General features: G+C 46.1%; 1 protein-coding gene across 1 annotated transcript in view; it reads right to left on the bottom strand.

The window, feature by feature from the left end:
- Nucleotides 1-22,169, bottom strand: part of VPS37A (VPS37A subunit of ESCRT-I) — a 49,516-nt gene that overhangs the window by 11,665 nt on the left and 15,682 nt on the right. Inside the window, exons 2-10 of the mRNA XM_073583614.1 lie at nucleotides 19,564-19,638; nucleotides 18,495-18,609; nucleotides 17,790-17,890; nucleotides 16,403-16,598; nucleotides 15,340-15,410; nucleotides 14,061-14,188; nucleotides 5,690-5,748; nucleotides 5,268-5,336; nucleotides 3,619-3,762 (exon numbers count right to left, since the gene is read on the bottom strand). Coding sequence (XP_073439715.1) covers nucleotides 3,619-3,762; nucleotides 5,268-5,336; nucleotides 5,690-5,748; nucleotides 14,061-14,188; nucleotides 15,340-15,410; nucleotides 16,403-16,598; nucleotides 17,790-17,890; nucleotides 18,495-18,609; nucleotides 19,564-19,638 — 958 coding nt within the window. The remainder of the gene's footprint in view (nucleotides 1-3,618; nucleotides 3,763-5,267; nucleotides 5,337-5,689; nucleotides 5,749-14,060; nucleotides 14,189-15,339; nucleotides 15,411-16,402; nucleotides 16,599-17,789; nucleotides 17,891-18,494; nucleotides 18,610-19,563; nucleotides 19,639-22,169) is intronic.

Genomic DNA, 22,169 nt, shown 5'->3' with positions numbered 1-22,169 from the left:
CCAAAAGTTGTTGTCCAATTTGTCCTGAGTATGCTGATACCCCATATGTGGGAGAAAACTACTGTATGGGCACACGTCGGGGCTCGGAAGGGAAGTAGTGACGTTTTGGAATGCAGACTTTGATGGAATGGTCTGCGGGTGTCATGTTGCCTTTGGAGAGCCCCTAATGTACCTAAACAGTGGAAACCCCCCACAAATGACCCCATTTTGAAAACTAGACCCACTAAGGAACTTATCTAGATGTGAGGTGAGCACTTTGAACCCCCAAGGGCTTCACTGAAGTTTATAATGCCAGGGCATGAAAATAAAAAAATCGTATTTTTTCCAGAAACATGATCAATTAGTCCCCAATTTTTTCATTTTCCCAAGGGTAACAGGAGAAATTGGACCCCCAAAAGTTGTTGTCCAATTTGGCCTGAGTACGCTGACACCCCATATGTGGGAGAAAAGTACTGTATGGACACACGTCGGGGCTCGGAAGGGAAGCAGTGACGTTTTGGAATGCAGACTTTGATGGAATGGTCTGCGGGTGTCATGTGCGTTTGGAGAGCCCCTGATGTACCTAAACTATTGAAACTCCCCACAAGTGACCCCATTTTGGACACTAGACCCCCCACGGAACTTATCTAGATGTGTGGTGAGCACTTTGAACCCCCAAGTGTTTCACAGAAGTTTATAACACTCGGACGTGAAAATAAAAAAATCATTTTTTTCCACAAAAATGATATTTTTGCCCCCAATTTTTTATTTTCCTAAGGGTAACAGGAGAAATTGGACCCCAAAAATTGTTTTGCAATTTGTCCTGAGTAGGCCGATACCCTACATGTGGGGGTAAAACACTGTTTGGGCGCCTGGCAGAGCTTGGAAGGGAAGGAGCACCATTTGACTTTTTCAACTCAGAATTGGCTGGAATTGAGATCAGACGCCATGTTGCATTTGGAGAGCCCCTGATGTGCCCAAACAGTGGAAACCCCCAATTATAACTCCAACCCTAACCCCAACACACCCCTAACCCTAATCTGAGCCCTAACCCTAGCCCTAACCCTAGCCCTAACCCTAGCCCTAACCCTAAGGCTGTGTGCACACGCTGCGGATTTTGCTGCGGTTCCGCAGCGGTTTTGGCTGCTGCGGACCCGCAGCAGTTTCTGCTGCGGTGTACAGTACCATGATTCCCTATGGGAATCAAAAACCGCAGTGCAGACGGTGCGGAATTTTCCGCGCGGATTATCTGCGGTTTTCAATCCGCAGAAAGAATTGACATGTCAATTCTTTCTGCGGATTCTCCTGCGGTTTGTCATCTCCTCTATTGAGGAGATGAAAAACTACAGGACAAAACCGCAGAGCAATCCGCAGGTAAAACCGCAGGTCTTTTGACCTGCGGTTTCACCTGCGGATTTTACAAAATCCGCGCGGATGAATCCGCACCTAATCCGCAGCGTGTGCACACAGCCTTACCCTAACGGGAAAATGGAGATAAATACTTTTTTTTTAGTTTTATTATTTTTCCCTAACTAAGGGGGTGATAACGGGGGGTTTGACTTACTATTTATGGCGGTTTTTATGTTTGGCGGCTGTCACACGCTAAAAGACGCTTTTTATTGTAAAATAGTTTTTGCATCACCACATTTTGAGAGCTATAATTTTTCCGTATTTTGACCCACTGAGTCATGTGAGGTCTTATTTTTTGCGGGACGAGTTGACGTTTTTATTGGTACCATTTTCGGGCACGTGACATTTTTTGATCGCTTTTTATTCCTATTTTTGAGACGCAGAATGAACAAAAACCAGCGTTTCATGAATTTCTTTTGGGGGGGTGCGTTTACACCGTTCCTCGTGCGGTAAAATTGATAAAGCGGTTTTATTCTTCGGGTCAGTACGGTTACAGTGATACCTCATTTAGGTAGTTTTTTTATGTTTTTGTCGGTTTTATGCAATGAAAACAATTTTATATAAAAAATAATTATTTTTGCATCGCTTTATTCTGTGAGCTATAACTTTTTTATTTTTTCGCTGATGATGCTGTGTGGCGGCTCGTTTTTTGCGGGACAAGATGACGTTTTCAGCGGTACCATGGATATTTATATGCATCTTTTTGATCGCGCGTTATTACACTTTTTGTTTGGCGGTATGATAATAAATCATTATTTTTTGCTTCGTTTTTTATTTTTATTTTTTAAGGGGTTCGCTAAAAGGGTTAACTAATGGGACAGTTTTATAGGGCGGGTCATTACGGACGCGGCGATACCTAATATGTGTACTTTTATTGTTTTTTTTTATTATTATTATTTCCAAAAAATGGATTTATTGAGGGAATATTTTTTTTTTTTTTTTTCTAATTTATTTGGCGATTTTTTTTAAATTTATTTTTACATTTTTTTTTATTTTTTTTTTTACTTTATTACATAGTCCCAGGTGGGACATCACTGTCCTGTGACAGATCGCTGATCTGTCACATCACAGATCACTGTGACAGATCAGCAATCTGTCACAGGCATTGAAGAAGACTTCCTCTTGCCTGCGCTTTGCAGGCACTGAGGAAGCCAGCTTCCTCAGGTCCCCGAAGGCCCCCGTCGCCATCTTGGATTCGGGGGCCTGGAGGATAGAAGCCCCCCGCAGCAGCGCTGCACATTGCGCTGCCGTGGGGGGCTCAGGGAAGCACGGAGGGAGCCCCCTCCCTGCCGATGCTTCCCTTTAACTCCCGGTACACCGCGATCATGTTTGATCGCGGTGTGCAAGGGGTTAACGTGTTGGGGGCGGTCCGTGACCGCCCCTGACACATAGTGCCGGGTGTCAGCTGTGATAATCAGCTGACACCCGGCCGCGATCAGCGGCGCTCACCACGTGGGAGCCGCTGATCGCGGTAGACGTACTATCCCGTCCACGGTCATACGGGCCCGGGTACCGTGGACGGGATAGTACGTCGCATGTCAGGAAGGGGTTAATAACCACTCTTTGTTTTCTATCACTAAGCCAGCTACCTACCCATCTACACACATTTTCCCCTAGCCCAAGCTTTCTCATCTTACTTATCAATCTTTTATGTGGGACAGTGTCAAATGCTTTAGAGAAGTCGAGATAAATGACATCCAATGATTCTCCTTGGTCCATTTGAGAGCTTACATCCTCATAGAAGCTCATCAGGTTAGTTTGACAGGAGCGATCCTTCATAAAGGACTCAGCAGCGATCTCGCTAGTGAGATCGCTGTGTGTGACGGGGGCTTTAGGCCATGTAGCCATTGATAGTTATCAATATGTGGAGTTATTTTTGTCCTTTAATAGGCTTCTTCTTGTAACTGCTGGATATGTGCATTATCGGTATGTTATCGGTACATTATCGGTGCATCAGTGACTGCCAGGAGGACATACAATGTGGAGTCCATGGCTGCCCGCTCATCGATACTGGCCAGTGTTCACTACTCCATCAAAACCAGCTGATCCAGACCGCACATAACACTCCGTCTATGTATCAGAGGCAGAACAACCCAGATATTCAATTTCCATCAAAGCTGGCATTAATGGCAGCAATTCCCCTAATACTGACAATCTTAGGGAACTGCTATTCATGCAATTCCCCAGTATAGAGGTGCACCACTATAAAACCAATACCCCAGCACTTACTGTTCTCTTCTCCATGAACAGAGTTAAAAAATCATCTATTTCTGTTTTTCCTTCAAGGAAATTTTCGGCAATATTGTCAGACTCCTCTTCAGCTTCGTGGGCAGCAACCTTTAACCTGGCCTGTAGTGCGCTCAGACTGCAGCTCTGCGGGGAGGGAAGGAGCAGGACGTTACAGCTCACCCCAGACGGCACAGGAGCACGGGTGCTAGTCACTTATTTTACTGGCGACAGTCAGTTTCCCCAGTAAATGGGGCTCATTTACAGCTCGTTCATTGCAGCCAATCATAGTGCAGCTTTCATTCCCTAAACTGCTGATAAAAAGTGAAAGCCATGCTCTGGTTGGTTGTTATGTAAGCACCTTGTCATCTACCGCTCACATGCTATAACCTCACAGCGCTAATCATCAGGATAAAATACATGTCTGATCCAAGTCTGGACAATTGGACATAAGTCTGTCTGGGAGAAAAGATCAACTGATGTATCAATGGTTATTACATGGAAAAGTGGGCGAGATGATGGTGGAAACTCTGTATAGGACTATAGCTCCGCATGGACGATAGCGGTGATCTGGGAACACGTAGCGACATCATACACAACACTAACCTCTGAAACCAGGCGACCGATAAAACAGATATTTCCATATTCAGCCAATTCTTGCATGTTCCTCTTATGGTGCCCACCGTGCACACCCCCTGCACTGTAAACCCTTCAGAAAGGTCCCATTGTTCTACTGAACAATAATGTAATCTGTGGCTCTATCCGCTTTCTGCAGCTTAGTCCAATTTCCCCATGAACATATAAAGGGCTTTTATTCCATTTATCACTTATCAAAGAGATCTACTGACAGTTCTGCAATTAAAGGGAATGTGTCATCAGACAATTACCAGGATTTTATGTTAAAGGAAACCTGTCCCCTTCCCCAAGACCCCAAACCGTCACCATATATTTATTGATCCCTTTATACCAGCCTTTTAGTGGCTTTCGGATTTTTGCATATGGCTAAAATCAATTTTATAGCTGTGGTGGCAATTGTCTAATCAGTGGGTGACGAGTCGTGGGGGCCGACGCCTTCTCCCGGACACGTACAGTGCGCTGATGGAGCCGAAGAGCGTGCGCAAGGCTTACTGCGCATTATCAGGAAGGCAGAAATGTCTGCTCTTACAAATCATGTCACTAATGCCCAAAGTTGCATGATAAGATTAGTCTGAGGAAAGCCCCCACGAATAGTCACCCACTAATTATCATGACCGCAATTATAAAAATGATGTTAGTCATATGCAGACATCAATAAGTCACTACTAATGGGCTTTTTAGACAGGGTATAAAATTATCAATAAATATTAGGTGGGGGGAGGTGGGGATGAGAAAGCTGACAGATTACCTTTAGATGTAGTTATTTTTAATTATTGAGGATTTTTAAATTCTCCAGAACACAATCTATATATTAAAAAATCCAATTAATCCTAATACTAGACTCAAACTTTATATTCTGTCCACATGGCGTTTCATCAGTCTCATGATCATCAGAGACAGGATTATAATGAAAGGAAATAATCAATATACAATCGAATCCGCCATTCACAAGAGGTGATATCGCAGCCAAACAACAGGTGCCATCTTTTTCTCTGGTCGCGCATCGGCCATGTTACCTCGCTCAGCTCATGCTGTCTTTGCATCTTCTTTTCAAACGTGGTTTTCATTTGAGTCAGAAGCTCATACTGTGAGAGACGAAAAACACAAGGAGATGAGCGCAATGTTGCCCGTGCCGGATTCGCTGCAGCTTTTACGACCAGATCAGCACAGGTTTACAAGGCAAGTGGATGAGACTTTACAAATCTCATCCACAAGCTGTAAAGATTTCCCGTATGGAAAAACGAGCATGCCGAAGATGTTCTAAATCCCCACAGGCTTATTCTGTGATGAAATTACAGCTGATTATCAATGTGAATTCCACCAATTTCAATGTAGTAAGGGTGAAATCGGCAGAAAATACTTAGCACAATCCACAAGTGAACCGAGCCCACTGCAAAGACTGCACCCGCCATGTCTGTCCCCATCCACAGTGACTTACCTTATCTAATAATGCTTGTCGCTTTGACTCCAGAATTGGCTCAATCTGAAGATTCTTTTCTGGATTATAAAAAAATAAAAAATTATACACACACACACACACACACACACACACACACACACACACACACACACACACACACACACACACACACACACACACACGCAATAAAGATTGAACACGTCACCAATTTTCTAGGTTAATATATTTCTAAAGGCAAAGGACTCAAACCATAGATGTCTATAACTTAAGTTATGTGTAATAATGAGAAATCACACGGAAAAAAGTATTGAACACATGAATAAAAGGAAGGTGCAAAAAGCCATGGAAAATCATGACATCAGCTGAAATCAATCAGTAATTATAAAGCAATCCTGCCACTTGGTGAAATATGGATTTTTGTGAGTACTCACCGTAAAATCCTTTTCTCCGAGACGCTCATTGGGGGACACAGGTACTGTGGGTGTATGCTACCGCCATCTGGAGGCTGACACTAGGCAAACAACACAAGGTTAGCTCCTCCCCCCGCCGTATACACCCTAGCCCTGATTGCGGGAAGCCAGTTTAGTGTAAAAGCAGTAGGAGAACAACAACAATCAGCCTTAATGCAGTAAACAATATGTCTGGCAAGGGACCACCCTGGTATTAAGAAAAAAAGGCACATTAATTAAATAAACACGAGCCAACCAGCTGACAGGGTGGGTGCTGTGTCCCCCAATGAGCGTCTCGGAGAAAAGGATTTAACGGTGAGTACTTACAAAAATCCATGTTTCTCCTTCGTCTCATTGGGGGACACACGCCGAAGCCTGGATATGGATACTGTAATCTTTAGTAAATGTGTGCAGGCTGGACCAGGTTGCTGCCTTGCATACCTGTTCCGCCGAGGCCTGATGCCGAAGCGCCCAAGAGGCGCCCATTGCCCGAGTAGAATGCGCTTTGATCCCTGCTGGAACTGACGCACCTCTGATATGATAGGCCTCCTGAATAGCTAAACGGATCCATCTGGCTATGGTCGCCCTTGAAGCCGCGAGCCCCTTCCTGCGCCCCTCAGGGAGCACGAACAGCGTATCCGTCTGGCGAAAAGGTGCCGTCCGCGACACGTACCTCCTGAATGCTCTCACCAGGTCTAAGGTGTGAAGAGCTTTCTCTACGCGATGCACCGGTGCCGGACAGAATGAAGGCAAGACAATATCCTCATTGATGTGAAAAGAGGACACTACCTTCGGAAGAAATTGGGGAGCTGGTCTAAGCACCACCTTATCCTTGTGGAAAACGAGAAAAGGTGCTCGGCAAGATAGGGCCGCCAACTCCGAAACTCGCCTAACGGAGGTAATGGCTACCAAAAATACCACCTTCCAAGAGAGGAACGATAAGGAAATATCCTGCAGCGGCTCGAAGGGCGCTTCCTGCAGAACGCTCAGGACCAGGTTAAGATCCCAGGTGTCCATTGGCGCCTTATAGGGGGGTACTAGATGAGAGACTCCCTGGATGAAGGTCTTAACCTGCATATTAGTAGCAATCTTTCGTTGAAACAGGACGGACAGCGCCGATATCTGTCTCCTAAGGGAGCTCGGGGCCATCCCCGAGTCTAGGCCTGATTGAAGAAAGGCCAAGATGTTGGGAATAGAGAACGTCAGGGGCGAATGACCCTGCTCTCGACACCAAGTGAAGAAAATTTTCCAGGTGTGATGGTAAATTCTCGCTGAGGTCGGTTTCCTGGCGCTAACCATTGTGGCGACCACCTCACGCTCAAAACCTGCTTGAGTTAGAATCCAAGATTCAACGGCCATGCCGTCAAACACAGGGCCCCTGAGTTCGGGTGGCAGATCGGTCCCTGGTGCAGTAGATCTGGGCGCTCTGGTAGTCGCCATGGGACGTCGGTGAGCAGCCGCACAAGATCTGCGTACCACGCCCGTCGGGGCCAGTCTGATGCCAGCAGAATTGCTGGGACCCCCTCTGCTTTGATCTTCCTGATGACCCTCGGAAGCAATGGCAACGCAGGAAACAGGTATGGAAGGCGAAACTGGTTCCATGGTAAGACCAACGCATCCACCCCAAACGCTCGTGGATCTCGTGACCGAGCGACGAACACAGGCACCTTGGCGTTCGTTCTGGACGCCATCAGGTCCACATCCGGTGTTCCCCACCGTTGGCAAATTTGCTGGAAGACCTCGGGGTGCAGGGCCCATTCCCCAGCCACGACCTCGTCGGCTGAGGAAGTCCGCTGCCCAATTTTCTACGCCTGGGATGGAGACTGCTGAAATTATCGACTGGTTCTTCTCGGCCCAATGAAGCACCTGTGCTATCTCGCGCATGGTTGCCCTGCTGCACGTGCCCCCCTGATGATTTACGTAAGCCACAGCTGTGGCGTTGTCTGACTGTATCCGAATGAGCTGTCCTGCTAGGAGGTACTGGAAATGCTGCAGCGCCTGCCAGATCGCTCGTATTTCCAACAAGTTTATCGGAAGACGAGCTTCCTGTTGCAACCACTGGCCTTGTGCCGTGTGGTGGCGAAAAACCGCTCCCCAGCCAAGGAGACTGGCGTCTGTCGTGACTACTAGCCAGTGGTCTGGGGGAAACGGCTTTCCCTGAAGAAGGGAGGATCTGGTCGTCCACCACTCCAGCGATTGCCTGACCTGAGAGGATAGCCGGCACCGCTGATCGAGGGTGAACGGATTCTTGTCCCAGGCTGACAAGAGAGCGTGCTGTAGGGGGTCGAAGATGAAATTGAGCTTGACCGGCTGCTGGAGCTTCGGGACTCCCTGTCGGAGCGCTAGGGCCTTGTTTTGAGGGAGAATTACCAACCCTTGGGAGGTGTCGAAGATCATACCTAGAAAAACAATCCTCCGGGCTGGAACCAGAGATGATTTTTTCCTCTTGACCAGCCAACCTAAGCGGGAGAGAGCATCCAGCGTAATGCTGACATTCTCCTCGCATGCCCGAAATGAGGGACCCTTCACCAAGAGGTCGTCTAAGTAAGGAAAGACGACTATGCCCCTCGAGTGTAAGACGGCCATCACGACTGCCATTACCTTCGTGAACACTCTGGGGGCGGTGGCTATCCCGAATGGGAGTGCTGCGAATTGAAAATGTCGCCCATTGATGGCGAACCGAAGAAACTTTTGATGCGGAGGAAAAATGGGAACGTGCAGGTAGGCATCCTGAATGTTGATCGAGGCTAAGTACTCTCCCTGCTCCATGGCTGCTATAACAGAATGGAGAGATTCCATCCAGAAATGTTTGACTCTGATGAATCTGTTTAAGAGCTTCAGGTCCAAAACTGGTCTGATCGTCCAGTCTTTTTTGGGGACCGCGAACAGATTGGAATGAAAACCTTGAGCTTTTTCGTGCTCTGGTACGGGAACAATAACTCCGTCGTCTAGGAGTGAATCGATGGCCCCTAGCAGTGCTTTCGCCCAAGACTCCACCTTGGGAAGTCGGGAGGGAAAAAAACGTGTTGGAGGGTACCTGATGAACTCTATCTTGTACCCTGAAGTCACCAGTTCTACCACCCATAAGTCGTGTGCTACCTTGGCCCAGATATGGCGAAAAAGGAGCAGGCGGCCCCCCACCCTGCTGCTGTCGCCTACCAAAGGCTCAGAGTCATTTGGCTGAGGGCCTCTGGGTCCTGGCTCCTCTCGACCTGGGCTGGCGAGCGCGCATCCTTCCCACCGGTATGAGTCTATATGAGACCTGTTGCTCCTTATCCTGGTTGAAGCGAGGTGGGCCGGTCGAACTGGCTGCTGCCATCCATCCGATGTTGCGAAAAGCTCGAAAACGTGTCGGGACCTGACGAAAAGGCTGTTTCGCCTTTTGCTGCGGGAGGAAGCTACTTTTCCCTCCTGTCGCATCGGAGATGAGCCGATCTAACTTCTCCCTGGACAGGCGGCCTCCCTGATAGGGCAAGGAAGTCAAGGACTTCTTGGAAATTGAATCGGCTCGCCAAGTTCTCAACCAGAGGGCTCTCCTAATGGCTATCGCGTTAGCGGCCGCAAATGCTGCACAATTAGCTGTATCCAAAGACGCATTTATTAAGTAGTCTCCAGCCATAGCAATCTGACTTGCGACCTCAGACACCTCCGCAGGTAGTCCTCTATCCTGCAAGGCGTTATTCAAAAGACTCTGACCATGACATCATGGCCTTGGCTACCCACGTCGCCGCGAACGAAGGGGCGAGCGCCGAACCTGATGCCTCAAAAACTGATCGCGCCAAACCCTCTATGAGCCGCTCCTTGGGGTCCTTAATGGACGAGCCGCTAGGCACCGACAACAAGGACTTCGAGGCCAGGCGTGATACTGGCGGGTCCACCACTGGGGATTCTGCCCATTTCTTACAGAGTTCCGGGGCAAATGGGTATCTCGCCTCTATAGGCTTCTGACCCGAGAAGCGCTTGTCTGGGCGTTCTCTGTGGCACTGCACTATATCCTCAAATTCTGGGTGAGTGCCAAATACTCTATGCGGGTGCTTGGCCCGCTTAAAGGCTACATTATGGCCCGCGGCCAAGGTAGCATCATCTTCGATCCCCAGGGTTTGATTGACAGCTTCAATGAGGCTGTCCACTGTCTCCCGGCATCCCGGGGTATCTAGATCAAGTGGCTCGTCTGAGTCACGATCCAAACTCTGCCCGCTCCCGCTCGCTGGTGAAAGGGAGCGTGATCTGAACTACCCGATGCCGAGGCACCGGATAAGCCGGGAGACCTCGTATGGGTTCGTTTCCTTCGCCTCTGTCTGGCATGGGAACGGCCCCTGCAGGCTGGAGGTTCCTGTGAGGTGGAGGACCCTTCCCAGACAAGCGAGCCACTATCCTTGCCTCCCTTTGGGGCGTGAAGGGACTCGATCACCTTTGTAAGCGAAGCCATATACTGGGATAATGATAGCGCCCATTCCGGAGGATTCGTTTCTCTGGATTGAGTCACCGAGGGAGGCTCCTGGGCGTGTTCGGAGTCGCAGGCCTCGCACACTTTGGCGCTCTGCGCTCGTGGAAACGAGGCCTTACAAGAAGTGCATGCAGCGTAGAGAAAAGTGTGCGTCTTCCCTTTCCCGGCCATATTGAGCCTGCTAGGCGTTTTATATATCCGAACCAAATAATGCTTTTTTTTTTTTCTCTCTCTATATGGGAGGGGAGGGGTGGGGGAGGAGAGGCCCCCTTGCTGTTTTAGCGGTCTCCGCAGCCTGCACTTACCCGACCTGTGCCCCCCGACTGCGTGCCCGACCTTCTGTATCTCCGTGGGGTAAGCCGACCTCTTCCCTGGTCGCGGCCTACCCCGCACTAAAGCCGGGGCCTGGATTTATCCGGCGTCCGCCCAGCACTCCAAGGGGCGGGCCACCGGAAGTGACGCATCGCGCCAAGGGCGGTACTTCCGCCGCTGCCTACACCGGCAAAAACCCGGGGGCTCAATTCCCCCCGCCCGCGGCGCCGTGAAATGCTGCGGCGGCAAGGCACTCCGCGGCCTACCAGTGGCAAAAAAAAACAGGGCTACATTTTTCTCCCCCGCCCACTGTGCCGTGAAATGCTGCGGCGGCCACGGCCCTAGGGAGACACACACTGCTGCCTGCCACTGCTGCCCAGGAGCCCCCCGCATGCCCGTACCTTGAGTCGCTGAACACAGGATCCAGGTAGGCCCTTTAGGGCGGCCAGGGAGTGGGGGCTGGTGAGGGGATCCTGGACGGTGCAGGCACCCTAACTCCGTCCAGCTTCAGCCGAGGAGAGGGACCGTCCGCCTCCTTGCAGCACCTTCGTCTTGCGTTGGTGGAGCAGTGGGGGCCGCTCGGACCGTCTTGTGCCTCTGAATAGCCCATAGTTTTTCTACCAAGGGGTGGTCAGGGCTAGGTCCGGCATCATGTCCCACGTCGCGGGAAAGGATACGTGGAGACGACACTCGCACGTGCTCGCCCGTTGCTGGTTTGGGGAAATCGGACCCTTTCAATAGGATCCGTTGCCCCTGTCTCATCTTCATGGACAAAAAAAGTCTGGAGAAAAAGGACCAGACGTGTGCCTCCATAGACACTAAGCAAAAAACTGGCTTCCGCCCGCAATCAGGGCGAGGGTGTATACGGCGGGGGAGGAGCTATCCTTGTGTTGTTTGCCTAGTGTCAGCCTCCAGATGGCGGTAGCATACACCCACAGTACCTGTGTCCCCCAATGAGACGAAGGAGAAAACATTAGATATTTCCTGAAAAGTTAAGCGTGATAATCGTACTGTTAAGAGATTTGTGGCCGATTCTGAGCACAGACGTGTTCGTGCTGATAAAGGCAGAATGAGGAAGGTTTCTGACAGGCAAGTTCATCGGATTAAGAGCAGCTGCTAAAAAGCCAATACAAACCAGCAAACAGATATTTGAAGATGCTGGTGCCTCTGGAGTCCCTCGAACCTCAAGGTGTAGGATCCTTCAAAGGCTTGCTGTGGTTCATAAACCTACTATTCGGCCACCCCTAAACAGTGCTCACAAGCAGAGACGGTTGCAGTGGGCCCAGACATACATGAAGACTAATTTTCAAACAGTCTTGTTTACTGATGAGTGTCGAGCAACCCTGGATGGTCCAGATGAATGGAGTAGTGGATGGTTGGTGGATGGCCACCATGTCCAAACAAGGCTGTGACGTCAGCAAGGAGATGGAGGAGTCCTGTTTTGGGCCAGAATCATGGGGAAACAGCTGGTAGGGCCCTTTAAGGTTCCTGAAGGTGTGAAAATGACCTTTGCAAAGTATATAGGGTTTCTGACTGACAGCTGTCTTCCATGGCATAAAAAGCAGAAATGTGCCTTCAGGAGCGAACTCATCTTCATGCATGACAATGCAGGATCTCATGCTGCAAAGAATACCTCTGAGTCATTGGCTGCTATGGGCATAAAAGGAGATAAACTCATGGTGTGGCCACCATCTTCTCCTGACCTCAACCCTATAGAGAACCTTTGGAGTATAATCAAGCAAAAGATCTATGAGGGTGGGAGGCAGTTCACATCAAAACAGCAGCTCTGGGAGGCTATTCTGACTCCATGTAAAGAAATACAAGCAGAAACTCTCCAAAAACTCACAAGTTCAATGGATGCAAGAATTGTGAAGGTGATATCAAAGAAGGGTTCCTATTTTAACATGTAACTTGGCCTGTTAGGATGTTTTGGAGTTAAATAGCTTTTTTGTTCAGTGAATGTGACCTCCTAATGCTGCAAATTCCACAAATGAGCATTTTCAGTTCTTTAAAACATATCAAATGTTTAGAAATTCTACTGTGCCTAATAATTTGGAACAGTGCATTCTGAGTTTTTATTCATTTTGGAGATTATACTGTTGTCATTGGGAATTTCTTCAATATAATTAGACGTATACTCTAATGGGTGATGACTTTTATTAGACTGTCATTTGCGCCGACCATTTAGGAAAATAAGAGAAAAATATAATTTGCATAATAATTAGGAACATGGTATATAATAATATATATATATATATATATATATATATATATATATATATATATATATATATATATATATATATATATATATACACACATATACACACACACACACATATATATACAGGAGCAACATCTGAGCTGTCTGTCCAGAAAAGCACAATGAACAATTGTGATCCTGCGCAGAACCCGCAAACTCCCAGGCCTCTGGTAGAGGACCCAAGAATGAGAAAGGACAACAAAGACCTCCCCCATTGGGGGGTAAGAAATAAATATATATATATATGTATGAACAACGGCAAAGCAAAGTCCAGCAATAACGTGAGCAATCTAGGATGCTGTTAAAAAAATGTTTTCTTTCTTTTTATTCATAAATCCATTAAAATGCAATGGTCCAAGCAGTTCAAAAGAGCAATAACGCAGGAAAGTAGTGCAAATACGACTACGCGTTTCAGCAGTAGAACCAGATTCTGGACCGTGAAGAAGGAGGGTTCTACTGCTGAAACGCGTAGTCCTATCTGCACTACTTTCCTGCGTTATTGCTGTTTTGAATTGCTTGGACCATTGCATTTTAATGGCTTTATGAATAAAAAGAAAGAAAACATTTTTTAACAGCATCCTGGATTGCTCACGTTATTGCTGGACTTTGCTTTGCCGTTGTTCACATTTGTATGGATGGACTCCTACATCCAGATCCGGGCACAACGGAGTTAACCAGGTCAGCTGAGGTTCCAGGTGGTTCACAGGAGTGAGCTGGTCTACATTGTTGGATATATATATATATATATATATATATATATATATATATATATATATATATATAATATGCACACACAAATATATATACACACACACACATACACGTTTATAGATATATATTTCTTTTGTTTTCCCCAGAGAACCAGAAAAACACTTCAATCCTCAAAACGGTATTCAAATACCATCCGTGAAATCTTACTTGCCAACTCCTCGATATTTTTCACCAGGTCCTCTTTATCGGATATAATCTGTTTTAATTGTGGAAGATTCACAAACTGCTCCAGAAGAACATCCTCCTGCTCCATCATATCGGTAAGCTGTGACATGCTGAAGTATAAAAAGAGACAATCGTGTGTGGAAGACTTCTATGGAAATGTTAGAAGAGTGTGCAGAATAAGGGTGCACAGACAGTTCTATACAGGGGGCGGCACTGGGGAATACTATGTGTGTGTACATTTACCACTATGGTCAGAGATTCTGTCCTCTGCGCTCACCTTATCGCTATCAGACCCACAGGGACTGTCACTAGAGTGCGGGCGGCTTCATAGGGAGACGGCAATGAAACTATATACTGCAATACTACAGGATGTTGTGTATGAGATCAAATGGTCAGAGGTTCTAGTCCCCCAAAGGGAGTATATAAAAAAAAAAAAAAAATTATATATAACATGTTATCCTCCTTCTCTCAATTTAACAGTAGACATAAAAAGTAATAAACATATTTGGCATTGCCATGTCCAGAAAAGTCTGATTTATTGAGTTATTTATGTTTATCTTTAATGCCAAAGAAACCTCAAAACGGACAGATGTGTATTTTTTTTCAGCTGGTGCATTTCCCCTCAAAAAATGCCATAAAAGCGATCAAAATGTAATATGCATCTTACAATGGTAAACTAAAAACATCATCTAGGCACAAAAAACAAGTTCTTACACAACGCCGTTAAGAGAAAGATAAAAAAAAGATTTTAAAAAAGTTACGGGGCTCAGAAAGTGACAGCACAAATCAAACTAAAATAAATAACTCCATTTTTTTTTCAGAACACAAATAAAAATTCAACTTAGTTTTTTTTTCATTTTAGTGGTAAACAAAAGGAAAAAATACAAATCTGGTATCATCAAAATCGCACTGACCTGGAGAATAATATTGTCAGGTCATTTTTACAGCGCAATGAAAGCTATAAAAACAAGACCACAAAAACTATGGAAAAAGTGTGAATTGTGGTTTGTTTTCACAATATCACCCCAGTTTAATTTTTTCCTTGTTTTGTAAAAGAAATGGTGTAACGCAACTATAAATCAAGCCTTCATACGGCGATGTCAAATGAAAAAAAATAAAGTTATGCCTCTTGGAAGAAGGGAAGGAAAACAAGCAACATAGTATCCAATTATATAGTGTGAACGATGTGAGAGTAAGCAGAGTGTGTACATGAACATACCGTACATTTATGTATATTTATAGGTTATAGAAAAATACAGACCTCAAATCTGACAGCTCAGGAAACATTTCTGGGAGATCAGGCATCTTGTATGTAAAGCCATTCATACCAACCTAAGAAATAAATACAGGTACTGGTGAGAGGCTACAGCAACATAATTGTTCGATGCCTAGGTTACCGGCTACCTCTGCAGTCTATCAGCGGTGGCCAGTCTTCTAGGCAAGGAAAGCACGCTAGGAAGCGGTTTGCTATAGAGCTTGTAAGTGCAGCTCTGAAGTTGGCCGGCTCCTGGCTCCAGTCAGCTTCGGGTCCCCTGTGCTCCTCCGATGCTGCAAAGTCAAAACGGTCTCTGCCGGCAGCATAGGAAAGCACATAGCTCAGACCAGCGGTGCGACCAAGCTGCTGGTTTGAAGGGTCAATCTTCAGGAGCGTACTGCCTGAGCAAGCAGGTAGCCAGGAAGACAGAGGAGCGCCATGCTCCTGATGAAACACGATTAGATAAACCCTTAAAAAGCTTGTCCGGTCTAAAACGGCATGCCTGCAGTCACTATGTGAATTATCGCATAGCACGCTGCTGTCCACAAGTATATGCACACTTCCGGCCAGAATGCGACTAGACCATTTCCAGCCTTATGCAATACACTTGCATTGAGCGTACCGGAAACAGTGTAGTCGGATTGTGTACTGAAGCGTGCATATACTCGTGGACACGCGACTGCCGTTCCCGCCACTGACACCGGAGAATCCTCATAGTGCGCAGTGCACGCTATGTGAGGAATCACAAGTTTGTGGTCGCATAGAGTGAACGCAGACTTGTTGTTTTAGACTGGACAACCTCTTTAAAGAAACATCTTCCCTGCCCACCTATAAAGATTAGAAAGAAAGAAAAAAAAAAAAAAAAGAGGGTCAGCATTATATTTACTGGAGTGGCGCTGGCGGCGAAAGAGCAGTAGATAGAATCCCGCCACTCACATGCACTGAAGCCCATTTAACGCACACATGGAAACAAATCACAGACATTTCAGCCCATCCCAGGCTCTCTTCAATATTTCACCTAGAAAGTTTGTCATTTTTTGGCTTTTTCTGATGATGGCTGCACACTTACTTCAGAAGTGGGGACAGGTACAGGCAGATCTGTAATCAGGCCATATGCGGGGGCCGCAGCTTTGGCAGAGGCGTAGGTGGAAGGGACAGATTCAGATATGGGCACCGATCTATTGTTATCTTGTGTAGGAAAAGGTGGAAGGAAAGAAAAGCCAGGATGGGGGTACGGAGGCCTCCCTGCAGGATTGCTGTACAAGCTGAAAGACAAGACAAGGTTTCCGCCATTAGGTTAGTGTTCTGCCAAGCACGACATACAATATCTGTAGGCAGATGCTGTGCCGCCAACGGCCGATGCCATCATGACAGCGGATATATCACTACTATGTCCTGTAATTCTGCCGCTCTGCACACAGTGTACGGACACATACAGTATTAACACACAGTTACCCTGCAATCCTATTAGCATAGCCAAGATGTTAATCTGCAGATAAGGTTACTGACAGGCAAAGTGAGGACATAATGTATCCGTGTACTCCGTGACAATGTCAGATCTCCACTCCTAGTGTAGCCTCCATGCACGGCGTACAGTGGGTGAGAAACGTCGGGGTCTCGCTCATCCGCAGCAGCAACATACGTTACATCCATGGACAGAAAATGGAACAGCAGAGATGTAAGATGAGCCATCTGGATAGTATACGGCACACTGTAATGATGGCTTAGCCGTGCCGATTGTGGTCGCTATACCACTGCCCAACAGCCACATCAAATCCATAGGCGGCCATTACATGTGATGTTTAGACAGGCCAAGCGCTCCTCTGTCCATACAGATTGATTGGTCGTATGATGGCGAATATGACAGAATATCATTATTAATAGCAGCCCATGATCTGATCACACAGGACGACGTGCTGCCATTAATGTCACATTTTAAGCCATCTGGAAACGACAGTCCAATTACTGAGAAATGGGCTTTCGTATGAACATGCTTTTCAAGATTATTGCCCGTGTAAATGAGCCCCAAATCTAGGCTCATTCTCAGATTATCTGAAAGGGCCCTAATTGTGGGTTATAAGCCTGACATTGGCTTTGGTACAGTATGGAAGTTGTTGGCCAAACACCCCTCTTCCTGCAGTCCTCTAGCCAGTGGCACTGAAGCCGACAGTGCACTCCAGCCAGCTTTCGACAGCACTTACAAGCTCTATTGGGAAGAACTTGTAAGCACTGTGCATGTTTTACCACTGCTGAAGAAGACAACAAAACTAAAAATCCTTCCATTCCTGAGAACGGAAAGGATATTTAATAACAAGCAAATTGCAAAGTTGCTTGATTTTACAAACACTTTGCAATTTCACAAGTGAATAACCCTTTAAACTTCATGATACTCCACCATAACAATGAAAGAAAAAGACTAAGAAAACACTGAACAGAAAAGCAATATAATTACTTACTAGGGAAAAGAACCAGAGGTTGGGGCCAGGGTCGGAGGACTTTTCCAAAACTCTTCTAGTAAATTCTGGACTATTTTCCCAAGATCTGAGTGCATAGTAAACTAAAAAAGAGAAAATTGATAAGCTGTTAATGGCTGTAAAGTCTCATCAGATACAGATTCGATTTATGGCTTTATACAGACCACATAAGGTATGGAAGGATCAGTGATTAAGTGAAAAGGGCTGGAGGGAGCAGCGAGGAGCACACACGGAACAGAGTCACTGACATATAAAATGTTCCTGTTATTTAGTGCTCCTTAGCGAAGATCTGAGACAAAGACCACAACTACTAAAACAAAGCTGTGTATTCCCTAGGAGATAACAATACTGCGGCATCTTCTTCCCAAGTCCTCTGCGTTGCGCCGATCTTCTGGAAATGTGTGGATACACTGACCACGGGGCACTGCCATGCTCCTGGTCATAGTGATGCAGCCTACTGTCAGCACTGATCAGACACTGACAAAAGGAGTAAGTTAACGCCCCGTTGTCAATTTAGATATTAAAAGGCTGATGTGAAAGACAAATTCTGCAGATCTGAGATTTTATGGGGTCTAAAGCTTACTAGAACAGACGTGTCAGGAGATGCGACAGATCCACTTTATAAGAACAAACACCCCAGCCATTAAAAGGTTAAATGCCAGCAATCTTCAGCGCAGTGCTCCTTACATTATGGACTAAGGGGCAGGTCACGGTGGTGCCTTGCTTGTCCACGAGGTGATGTCTTATCGGTGGAAAGACGGTGATCAGAGGCTTGTCTTGAGGAAACTGTTGAGGAAGTAAACTGCAATAAAACAAGAAAGTATTAGAGCCGGACACGGGATACACGACTGCAGCCACATGTGACAGGTCTGGGGCGTTCTGGAAAAAGACCCAGCACCCTCATCTCATCGTAAAATATAATAAGGAGGCACACAGTGTAAAGCATCAAGGGACCAGTCAGCACCATTACATAAGATCGTAGTGGTATGGATGAGCGATCCAATGTGACCATCATGACAAATCTAGTGTAGAAAACATATGTAAATCTGGTTGGAAGTGCACTGGGGCGTGTCACTGCACCGGACTGCTTCTTCCAAGTGCACTGACACGCCCCCACTGCACTCCCAGACCAATCTGCATACACTAGATTTCCTATGACTGGCACACCAGATAGCTACAGAAAAGGTATCATTTTTTAGGGAGGGACAATCGAAGACACAGCTATGCCACTACTTCCATATGTAAAAGGAAGCTGAGAGGACCCTTTAAGCCTCCATATTGATTTTCTGTGAACTCTTATTAATAGTAACATCTTATGTTAATATAGATCATCTATCATGAGCTGCCAAGCAATATCATTTTATGGCTTCATGTAATGACCTGACTACGGCTGACCAGTCACTGTAGGGTACTGATTACACACGGTGGGGTCTTTATCAATGGCAATGGACAAAGACATTCTAGAAGTACTGATCGTGGTCTGTTTTTTTAAAGGGTTGTATACTACCTTGATATTGAGGATAGGTCACTAATATGGAATCAGTGGGGGCCATCACCACCAGTGAATAGGAGCTGTGCGGCCTCTCTGGGGGGCTGGGTGTCAGAAGCCCCATCGACTTGATATTGATAACCAATGCGAAGGTTATCAATATCAAAGTAGTGGACAACCCTTTAATTCCCATTAGGTTCCTCTTTTGGTTATACACCAGATAGCCCTAATCTCTCAACTAAAACAAACACTCTCAGTTTCACTTACATATTTATGCTAATGGTGAAATTCTTGAAGGTGATTGGCAGTCTGTACTCCACATCTTTCTGAATTTCAGAAATACTGGAAAGAAAAAAAAAAAGAAAAAATTAATGATGACCATTCTGCAAACTGCTGTCTCAAGAGAAAACACAACCTATCTGATGCTCCGGCATTGTGGGTGTTGGATCGTGCATTCTTATAAGACATGATTTGTCTGCCGCCTAAATGAATCCCCAATAGCGAACTAGGCTCGATTTGGCAGAATGGCAGGAGGTCCGGCCAAGCTGACCACATTGTGGATACAAAAAGCTCCATATCACGACTACAAGAAAAGGGCAAACCAAGAAGTGTGACAACAGGAGGCAGAGGGGTCCACCGAGAATGACACAGTAATGACTGCAGAACGCAGTATCATGACACACATGAGATGTTGCCATGGCTTGGAAATAATCATCCTAGACATTAAGTTCCCCTTTGAGAGGTCACGAGATAATATCTGAAGGCCATAAAACGGAATCTGGCAGCAGGTTTTTTTGCTACCCCATCTGCTTGACGTAGAGGTAGAGACCTGATTCCGGCGATGTTATTTTGCTGCTGGCTACAGTTTTGATACATTTTAGTTTTATCTGCTGCAGATCTAGCAGTGCTCTGAATGCTGAGCTATGTATAACCCCACCCACACCACTGATTGGCATGGCAGCAGGTTTACTAGTCCTCTAGTGATAATGTCCTGCTGATAAAACAAAGATTTTATCAAAACTCCAACTAGAACCCAGTAAGTGACATCACTAGAGTTAGGGTCTCTGCCCCTACGTTATGCTGCTCTCAGATTACATGGCAAAGATCTGGTGACACATTCCCTTTCAATTCTCATCCCTAGTGATGAGGAAAGGAGCCTACAATTTTGAAGTCGATGCCCCTTTATCTCTGCACCTACCTAGGTTCACTGAATGGCTGCTGACATAAAAAAAAAAAAAGTCTACTTTCTGAATTCAGAATAGAAAAATCAGTTGATGAGACTCTATATATAGAAGTGGGATGAGGTTGCCCGGCTGATTGGGTGATGACTAATGAGTCACATGAATGTGTTCTTACAGCACGGCAGAGATCCAGAAACCACATACGTCCTGATCACTATTCCTGCTAGTAGACCAGACAGTCCCCCACCCTGCAGCTACATAACATGGTTGTATGTACCCCGAACCTATATGTTCTGTACAGCAAAAGTGTGGGACGAGGAGCTCCCGAGATGACTAGAAGAAGACTACTCACATGTCCGCTCTTTATATATTACACTGGTGCCGGGAGTCCAGCCCCACTGATCTTACATTGATGATCTGTATAACTCCTTTATTGTGATCTTTCTTTTCTAAAATGTAATGAACGCATATTGATATGACTGAGCTGCCTGGACTTGTACTGACCCATAAACAAAAAGTCACGGCTCCTCCATATTCTGTCCCTGCACAGCGACGCTTCCGATTATCAGCTGTGCAGGGAAACAACGCAGCTCCAGACACATACAGTGGGTACGGGAAGTATTCAGACCCCTTTACATTTTTCACTATTTGTTTCACTGCAGCCATCTGGTAAATTGAAAAAAAAATAAATCATTTTTTTCTCATTAATGCACACTCTGCACCCCATCTTGACTGAAAAAAAACAGAAATGTAGAAATTTTTGCAAATTCATTAAAAAAGTAAAACTGAAATATCACATGGTCATAAGTATTCAAACCCTTTGCTCAGACTCTCATATTTAAGTCACATGCTGTCCTTTTCCTTGTGATCATCCTTGAGATGGTTCTACTCCTTCATTGGAGACCAGCTGTGTTTAATTAAACTGATAGGACTTGATTTGTAAAGGCACACACCTGTCTATATAAGACCTCACAGCTCACAGTGCATGTCAGACCAAATGAGAATCATGAGGTCAAAGGAAATGGCCAAGGAGCTCAGAGACAGAATTGTGGCATGGCACAGATCTGGCCAAGGTTACAAAAGAATTTCTGCAGTACTCAAGGTTCCTAAGAGCACAGTGGCCTCCATAATCCTTAAATGGAATAAGTTTTGGATCATCAGAAGTCTTCCGAGACCTGTACGTCCAGCCAAACTGAGCAATCGTGGGAGAAGAGCCTTGGTGAGAGAGGTAAAGAAGAACCCCAAGATCACTGTGGCTCCACAGATGCAGTAGGGAGATGGGAGAAAGTTCCACAAAGTAAACTATCACTGCAGCCCTCCACCAGTGGGTCTTTTATGGCAGAGTGGCCCGACAGAAGCCTCTCCTCAGTGCAAGACATATGAAAGCCCGCATAGAGTTTGCTAAAAAAACAAAAAACAAATGAAGGACTCCCAGTCTATGAGAAATAAGATTCTCTGGCCTGATGAGACGAAGATAGAACTTTTTGGTGATAATTCTGAGCGATCTGTGTGGAGAAAACCAGGCACTGCTCATCACCTGCCCAATACAATCCCAACAGTGAAACATGGTGGTGGCAGCATCATGCTATGGGGGTGTTTTTCAGCTGCAGAGACAGGATGACTGGTTGCAATTGAAGAAAACATTAACGCGACCAAGTACAGAGATATCCTGGATGAAAACCTCTTCCAGAG

The sequence above is a fragment of the Dendrobates tinctorius genome, unplaced genomic scaffold (genome assembly GCF_039654945.1).
Source record: "Dendrobates tinctorius isolate UK_male_01 unplaced genomic scaffold, ASM3965494v1 ptg000079l, whole genome shotgun sequence".
Taxonomy (NCBI): Eukaryota; Metazoa; Chordata; class Amphibia; order Anura; family Dendrobatidae; genus Dendrobates; species Dendrobates tinctorius.
This window is presented reverse-complemented; position numbering and strand designations above follow the sequence as displayed.